This window comes from Stegodyphus dumicola, chromosome 5, assembly GCF_044657685.1.
Source record: "Stegodyphus dumicola isolate Sdum_Otavi_A_Nest chromosome 5, ASM4465768v1".
Taxonomy (NCBI): domain Eukaryota; kingdom Metazoa; phylum Arthropoda; class Arachnida; order Araneae; family Eresidae; genus Stegodyphus; species Stegodyphus dumicola.
The window spans coordinates 42,281,041-42,290,402 of NC_140772.1; the positions used below are offsets into that span (position 1 = coordinate 42,281,041).

Below are 9,362 nucleotides of genomic sequence, written 5' to 3' on the forward strand. Positions count from 1 at the left end.
TCTCTTATTTCATGCATTAAAAAAATATATAGCTTTCTAGAAAAGGCTGCAGTTATTTCTACGGTTTGTCCATAAGAAAGCAGAAGCATGGATTGTATTTTTGCCACTGTATCAGTGGGTACTAGCTAATACCCAAGTATCAGTAATTTACACTGTTCTTAAAGAACAATGAAATATGGTTACTAGGTTCCAAAAAGCAGGAGAAACAAAATGACTTAGTTTATGGCTATTTAAGAAATGCTGACTGTGTGTAAAACATCATTAAAAGATAGAACATCCGTCCCACTTTAAAGATTGCAAGAAGTAATTATTCAAGTAACAAGCATGATTTTCTCTTGAGAACTTGACAAATACTGTCTTTTCTATTTCAAATGGGAATTCAAGTGATTGTTTCTTGCTTGTCATAATCTTAGCTTTAAAATTTTACATACTATCTGATAATTATAAATAAGAAAATTTACCCAATGTTAATAGAAATTTTATATTTTGGCATGAAGATATATTTGCTATTTTAATACTCCTAATATGTAATAGCACTGTGTCAAATAGTTCTTACTTTGATTAGATAAATTCACTGACAACATCAAGTTTACAAAACTAAAGTAGTAACTGTTAAACTTTTTGTATTCGTAGTTTCTTCCATTTGTCCTAAATTTCCTTAAATACAGCTAAAGAAAATTGAAATTATCTTAATTTTATCTTAATACAATAGAGCCTCTATTATCTGAGGTAACTAAGATCATAACCGCATTGGATTATCAAGATTTCTGATAATGGAGCCTAAATTTGAAATCCTGTCTTTTTTGGGGGGGGGGGACAAGGTTTTTCTGAAACTGTTTATTTGAAATTCTATAATAAGTGCACAAGTACTATTATTAACATTATAGCAAATTCCTCTATAGCAGATAAAATTTGTTTCCTGTAGTTAAGCAAATAATCTGTATAAAATTATTTGTTTACTTCATGACAAAAATAGTCATGGAAAAAGGACTGAAATAGACAAACTTAATCAAAATGTACACAAAATAAAAAAGTAGAAAAAAAATCAAATTTTCTAAATACATTTTTTGGGGAGGGAGAAATCCGTTATCCTTTTTTGTTGCAGTTTTATAACTATCAGAGGGAAACATCAGGACTTCAAACATTGAAGAAATCAAGGTTTCAGTTCCTTCGCCATGGCTAATTTTCATACTTTGTTTAATCATCATCTGTACCACTCTCATCACTAATGTTTTTATTGTTCTCCAGGTCTATGGCATGAATTATTTCTTAGTCTCTTCTTTCTTGTTTGCCATTTTCTATGTTTACCCATTTCAAAACTTCATTCAAAGCAATGTAGCAGCAGCTTATTCTTTTACCCTTTGAAACATGTTTTCAAATTCATTATCAAAAGCTTTTCAAAAGGTTGATAGATTGTTCTTTCTTCCACAAAATTCCTATCCTGAGCATACAAAAAAGTCGCTTATTTTATAGCAATATGTTTCAATGCAGATAGGAGAAATGAGGATCTTTCCTATCCCTTATAAAATCACTTCATAGGTTCAATTGCACCTCGATTCATTGGTTATATGATAGAGATGGCATTAGCTGGGTGGAAAATCACTAATATTTTCCATACATTAACCAGAGCCTGGATTTCTTACCTGGATGATATACAATTTGATTATCACTATGGCTTCTTCATGCAGGTTTAATAATTTTAAATAGGTAAAATGTTTCACACGTGCAACAAACTGTATGAAACCATATTTCAAATATCTTTTCACTTATCCGTGCAAACTTTTGATTTGCATCTGGCAGAGAATTTCCAGTAATGTTCAAGAATGCTGTGGATAATTTTCTGATTAAAAGCAGTGGTAGTTTATCACCTAAACCAGCATTACTGCGAAAGAAAAGTGAGATCCAATCCTTGCTTTTTATGTCTTTTCTTATATGTTTAGATTCGCATATGGCACAATAAGAAGATTATTAATAACTCCATCACTGATGAGTAAGGCCAAAAGATCAGTCACTAGAAAGGACATTCATGAGTATTACTTTCTCTGTACTCTTTTTAATGTTCCTACTTTTTCCTATGATTTCAATAAATGGGTTACCTGCTGGGTTTGCAGGAGCCCCTGTCAATAGAGGTTCTATTGTACTCTCATTTCTAGTTACATTCAAATCCCTTTAAAACAATTTACAGTTCCAGACAGTTTTGATCTTATGTAATCATGGTCACTGTATTGTCACAGTACTCTTCACATATCTGAAGATGAATAATTGAAGCTTTAATGTTTCTTATGGATGACTGAGAGTATTTCACAGCTGATGGGCTGCTCAGTAATGAACATTTGAACCTCACAGTATGAAACTTAAAAACTGATGTATGAATGCAAATGGCATCAGATTCTGTGCAAAAACTGCCAAAATTTTGCACATGCACCTATTCGTACAAAATTTCAAAAGATATTCACAGGCGGATCTCACTTAAAAAAATAAGCTACATATTTTGAATGTGCCTTCAAAATCACAGACATCTCATAAATGAAAAAATAATTTCCAATCTAGTATGTTGCTTTTATTCTTGATCCATAAGAACTTGAATCCAAAAATAAGTTTTTAATTTAAATAATTCTAGTACTGCATCATAAAATTTGATGAATGGCATACAGTAGCCACTGCTACATACTGCCATTAAGATACCATTTAGAATGCTTTAAATGCATTTTGTCCACAGTGCAAATTCTATTTTATTGCATAAGTAGGCACTACTTCGTGTAAGTGAACAGCTTGGGCATTTCATCAAGTGATAATAATCAGCCTTATCTAATCTTCATCATTTGCTGTGCAAATATCATGCCTTGTGAAACAATTGTCATTTAAAATGGTTGCAGTGAAGGAAATATAGGTTAACCTTGCTAATCAAACTGTCATATCACTTTTGATATAATGTAAAATTGTTGTGATTTGATAATAAAAAATTGTTAACGTAATCCCTATCTTTAATAACTTTTTATTAAAAATTATTTTTATTGCTATTCTGTTTGAAGAAACAGTATTTGATGAATATGAAAGCAATGATATATCTGTTTTATATAATAATCAACAAAAACAAGTTGTATTTTCCTCATTATTTAACTGTTGTTTGCAGAAAAACAGACTTAGTGTTAAATGCAAAATTGTCAAGTTTTTCTTAAAGTGGTTGAAAACCACTAGTCATATCAGGTCAAAACTGGCATAACAGGAACTGGCTATGGCTGAAATGTATAAAATAACTTGGAATATAGCAAGTAGTTGAGGAGAATAATTTTAGAACTAAATGAGTTTTACCACAGTATTTATCTAGAAGTTAGAAGCAGTTAATTCATCTGTTATGTTCAGCCTTATATTTTTCACAGAGTAATCCAGTGTAGCAGAAGAAGAATTCAGTGCTATTTCAAAATTCAAAGAATTTATTTACTGTGAATAAATGAAAAGGTGAAGACTATTGTCTTGCCCAAGGTATAGGCAGACATCGTTATCAGAATGCAAACAAGAGTTATGACATCTTCTTTTGTTTAATAAATCCTTATTAGAGAAATGCATGCTGAAACCACTTTCAGCAACAAAACTCTTCAGGAACATCGTGCTGTCTTTTCCAATAGCAATCAATATGCCCAAATGTTTTAAGTGAGCCATTATTGCACAACATGATATTATATGACTTGTGAGTTTCCCTGCTCCTTATATGAACATAAGGAAAATCAAAAACTAAAGCACTTTTCATTGGTGATGAGAATCTGTACTGAGAAGTGTAAATTGTAGTAGTGTAGTGTAGATTGTGTAGTTCTACAGAATTTTTTTTTTTTTTTTTTTTAAGTTAATGTGCAGATTCCATGTACTGGCTGGATCTCTTATATGTAAAAGGGGTGTAGTTATTTTATATACTCATTATATGCTGGGCTAAGAGATCATTTTCACATAAAATAGTAAATGTGCTTATATGTAAATTTCATTATTTGGCTTACAGCTGTTTCTTCCAGTGCCAATATGTGTATACGTCATTCCAGTTTTCTTTGAGTGAACCAGCTTTATATAATCTGCATTGCAAACACTCAACTATTTGGTGATTAGGCACTCGTCTGTTGAACTAATTCATGATACTGTTGTATCACTGGGCATTAGTTTATATGTTTCCATCAATTACCTCAGAGACAAGCATTTCTGCAGTAATTTAATGTTGAATTCTACTAATACAAAGTCGGTGTTTCAATTATCAAGTGCCAGTGCCTTCTAGAATCTTGTTATGATATTTTTGGATAAACATTCATGTACAAATATACGATTTCTGAAATGTGGAATCTATTTTTTTAGTTTGTGCCAAGAATTTTTAATTACTTTGTATAATATTTTATCCCTACTTCCATTTTGTTGTATATGGTAACCCTTAGAGTATGGGATATCCTGTAAGTGTTATATCCCATATGTCATATATATGTACATGTTATATCTGTATACCATGAGATATCAAATTCTAAGTCAACCAGAACAGCATGGCTAATATGCAGATTAGCCAAGACCAGCTGCTTTGATGTTGAATTTTCAGTTGAAACTCGTGAAAATATAGGTGTTTGTGACTAGATAGTATATGTAGAAGGGGGGCATTGTAAGTGAAAAGGCATTTAAAAAGTTGGTAGAAAAATGAGTGGGAGAGTGTTACATTCCATCTTGCTCCCTCCCCGAGATTGTTACATTCTATCGTGCCCCCTCCCCGAGATATTCTCAATTAAAACTAAAATTGAGCTAAATCAATAACTTTTATAAGCTTTGCTGTAATACGTATTATATTCATATGTTGTATGTACATACTTGTAAATATTTGAATTCTGTTTATTGCATTGTTGTATTATTTATTTAATAGTTTGTAATTTGTGGCCATATCTATTTCTTTATATGTGTATATGTTTCTAATATAGAATTGTTGATTTTGTTGATCTGCAAATGTCAGTGTTCAGAATGTAAAAATAGCTTAAGTGCAATGTGAAGCTTATTTCTGTTGTTTCTTTAAACCTCCATGAATGTGTTGAATGTATTTTTTAATGAAAATTAAGTCTGGATGCATTTTTATATTGAATTTTAATTGTTTTTATTTAAATTTGTTATCTTCAAGAAAACTGCTTTTATGTCATTCTTCTTTATATTAATATAACAATGTTCTTTTACAGCTCAGTAATTCAAAGTTGCCTGTCCATTGTGCCATTGCTGTTTTGAGACTTAACCATAAACTTTTGCACTCTTCTTGTATCCCTCGAAATGAAGACTTAGAATCAATAGTGTATGATTTGATGTATTCATGCCTCCTTTATCTAAGTATAATGACTCATCAAGTTCCAAAACAGGATTGGCACTTACATAACATCAATGAGTTAGAAGACAGTTTATATATCAACAGAGAATCAGTTTTTGAGCTACTTAAAGCAATGACAAATTCGCTAGAAGCTGAAGGTATTGTAAAATCATCTCTATAAATTTGCTTATGTGTATAATAGTATTTCCATTTGTGAATTTCCAAGTGAAATCTTTATATTAAAATCAATAATGCTGTTCAGTATACAGTCAAAAGTCGTTAATCCGGACTCGTCGGGACTTCGGCAATTCCAGATTATCGATTTTTCCGGATTATAGATCATCAGATTAAATCTGGTAAGATAGCATGCAGAAATTATAAAATTAAAAATATGAAACCGTAGTTTATGAATTAAAGAACTATTATGATCTAAAGGGTATCAAAATTTACAAAAAAAAAAAAAAAAAAAAAAACTTAATATTTATTTGTTTACTTTATTAAACATTTAAGTTGTTTGTTTAAGTTGATTTGTTTTATGTGATAATACTTTCTCTTTAATTCTATAATGAAATTCTACAAACTTTCTGCGCGTCACAAACTTTTCATGCGTCAGGACGCATGCGCAGGAAGTTTGTAGATTTGAGGTCCGGATTATAGATCATTCCGTATTATGGGTGTCCGAATTAACAACTTTTGACTGTAGTCATTAGTGGTTCCAGCTGCCATATATAGTAAAAGCTTGACTATCTGGTAAGCTCAGTAAATACTGATATCTGGATTCTTGAAGATTCCTGATGGTTAAGCGCATAAAAAATGGAATTCACATCATAAAAGCTGAATTAGTGGAAAAACTTTCCACTCTAAAATAATAAAGACAGTCATTATATTTGTTACCAATTGAATATCAGAAACCTATGTTTAAAATTAAGATTTGGAGGCAGGGACACATTTCAAGCTTATAAAAGTTGGCATACTTTGTAGGTCTGATCCGATTATGAAATCCCTCTGAATATGGAAGCTGGCTGATTTATCACAGGCCATTCCAGCAGAGGTTTGACAGAATATGTCATTTTTACTTAGTCAGATAATGAAGAGATACAAAATCTGGATGTAGCATGTAAAAAAAAACTTATATTGCTTATCATAATTTTTAACATTATATCATCAGTGTTTATCTGTTTTCAGAGTTGTTTTTTGGGGGGGGAGGGGTGGACTAGTAACTTTGAAAATACTTCACTTCATGAAATCCCAAATATTTAATACTTTTTTCAAAATGGTGGGTGGGGGGAATAAGAACTTATACCATACTTTACAAAAGTTAAAGCAGCTTATCAAGAATTAATCAAATTTACATTAAACCAAAACAAACTTCTTAGTATTGTGACATTATTGGCACAAAATCGCCCTGTTTGTTGGCAATGTGTACCTACTTCCTCCCACCTGTAATATTGGTCTACCTTCTGCAAGTTTACTCTGAGCAACAGTAATTGTGGTGAAGAAGTTCCCCCCCCCTTCTATTTGACATCCCTGATTTAAAATAGTTTCAAAGGTTATGATATTATGTCATCCTATTTTTCTTCCTTCTGTATAGATTTCTTTAAAATTGATTTTATTTTAATCAACCTCCTTTGCCTTCCCTCAAAGAAATTAAGCTTACTATAGAAGTGTTCTTCATAAGTGCTATATCCCTCTGCGTTATTTTCCAATCAAGTATAAGTCTCTGTAGTTAGTAAAACTGGCTGCTTGATAGTATGTATATAACTGTTATTAGGTATTTCATAATAATACTGTAAATCCCTTCTGTGATTTTAAAAGTCTATTTTGTCTTATCTTTTTTTATGTATAAATTGTTTTATTTTTTTAAATTACAGTCTTTTTTTAACTTTATATATCTATAGGTGTAACTGATGATGGACTTTCCTCTGTATTAAAGATTCTAAAATATTTAATAGCAAAAAAATTACTACTTCTTGAAGATGCAGGAGAAGTTATACCTTTAGTAAGAATGATACTGGTAAGAATGATATATTTTGGTTAATTTTTTTTTTATTGTCTTATGTGAAATACCTTTTCCAGGATTCAAACCCAGGCAGTTGACATCCCGTCCACCATGCCAAAAAGAAGCTGAGTATTTACCTACATGGTATTTGCTTTTAGTCAGTGTTTGCCTTGACAGCAATATATAAAGGAAGTTATATATTCTTACTGTCACTACAAACTAATTATATTCTTTGATTAGTTAATTTCAGGAGTTATAATCTATAACTCTATAAAATTTGAGAGTTAGTTACCTGTCAGTTCTCCAAATCTTCCCTAAGTACATAAAATTTTGACAGTTCATAAATCTCGAGACTAAGGGTTTTGCAGATTAGTGAATCTTGTGGGTGGTCATGTCTTTTTGACTTTCGCTTGCATTTTTTCTTTCTAATTATTACATTAAACCTTGATTGTGTACATATTAATAACCGACTGACACACTTTCATATCTTAAGAATTATTTAGTCAAAAATGAATGCAGAGCTATTGTATTCAAAAATATAAAAAATAATTTCAGTGCAAGAGGAAAACATATTTAAGCTATGTGGATTCTTTGAAAAAGTAGACTTCTGTGTGGAAAAGCACAGAAGAAATTTTTGTCAAAAAATTGTGTTCACATACTTTATAGAAATTTTTATACTATTAAATAAAAGGATAAATAAACTAACTGTTTACTAAAACCTACAAGAACAAGAATTTTTTTAAATGCTAAATTTGCTGTTATGCTCTTGGGCATGTGGTAGAATTGATGAAATTTGAATTCATTAAAAGAAAATTTCTCTATTTAACTTCCTCCTTTTTTCTTGTCATGCTTTCTTTGTAGCATCGGAAAAATCTATCCTTCCTCCCCCCCAGGAATTTATTCTTTTTTTATTAGCATTGTAAACATATCAGCTATGAAGTGCAAGTTATAGAATTAACATCTGAAAAGTCTGATCAAATTTTAACTGTATAGTTCAGAATTAACGTTAAAAGATGGTGGAATATAGAAATTTAGTGAAGAAAATCATAAATAGCTTTGATAATAATATTTATTTTATTCTTCAATCAAAATATATTATAAATGTAATGTGTTTTTGTTCAAAAGTTCAGTTGTTAATACAAATCTGGTGGGAGAGAAAAGTCATTAAATTTGCTATTTATAATTTTCTGAGAATCAAAGTATTATTTGCATTTAGAAAACTGAATACTGATTCTAAGCATTCCCAAACTAAGAAGTTGTAGAATGTCAGAATAACTTATAAAATGAAATATAAAAGTTATTTTACTGTACTGTATATTAATGTAAAATATTTCTGGGTAAGAAATACATTTTGGATTTTCTTTCTTCTTCTTCTTTTTTTTTTTTTTTTTCTCTTAATTTTTCTTATAGAAGTTTTTATTGTTCTAACTTTTAACTTTTCTATTAAATTGGTGTTTCCCTTTTAATGATGCATAAATAGACATTGTAAATTAAAAATTAGAGGCAGTAGTTTTACCCTCTAGTTTTTAATTCACAAAGTAGTTATTAAAAATTATCATTATCTAATTTTGCTTTTTATAATCATAGGAAGTGTCCAGCGAAAATATTGAAAAGGAACCTCTATGGAGAGATATCTGTACATTCTTTCGATTCATCTAATAATTTTTACTTCATTATGTACAAATAAATTTTTTGATGGACTTCATCATATTTTATACTATAATTTGTAAAGAAATGTTGAATTGCATTTGTACTGTACTTTTTTAGTATCAAACCTGCATGTGTTTCATGTATTCCCTAAAACTGCTATTAAAATGCTGTTGGAAATTATCTGTAACTCTGAATAGCTTTTCAATTGGTCACTCTGAAGCAGGCATTTTGATTCATAAAAAGAAGAGTTCCTCAAAGACATGAGGAAAAAAGCTTTTTGGTATTAAACCAAACTATATGAGTAATTCCCCCCCCCAAAAAAAAATTCAGGAAAGTTTAGCTGCTTATAACTTGATACCCACCAAAATTGCTATGAAGGATCATCACTGAAATTATATCATAGCA

At 30.3% G+C, this 9,362-nt stretch overlaps 1 protein-coding gene across 4 annotated transcripts in view; it reads left to right on the top strand.

The window, feature by feature from the left end:
- The window catches only part of LOC118182476 (testis-expressed protein 10), a 130,899-nt gene extending 121,762 nt beyond the window's left edge, over window positions 1-9,137 (top strand). For all 4 annotated transcript variants that reach the window (XM_035351819.2, XM_035351820.2, XM_035351822.2 and 1 more), the window contains 3 exons: window positions 5,187-5,466; window positions 7,207-7,322; window positions 8,895-9,137. In XM_035351819.2, the coding sequence (XP_035207710.1) occupies window positions 5,187-5,466; window positions 7,207-7,322; window positions 8,895-8,966 (468 nt within the window). In that variant the 3' untranslated portion in view covers window positions 8,967-9,137. The remainder of the gene's footprint in view (window positions 1-5,186; window positions 5,467-7,206; window positions 7,323-8,894) is intronic.
- Window positions 9,138-9,362: the final 225 nt, after the last annotated feature.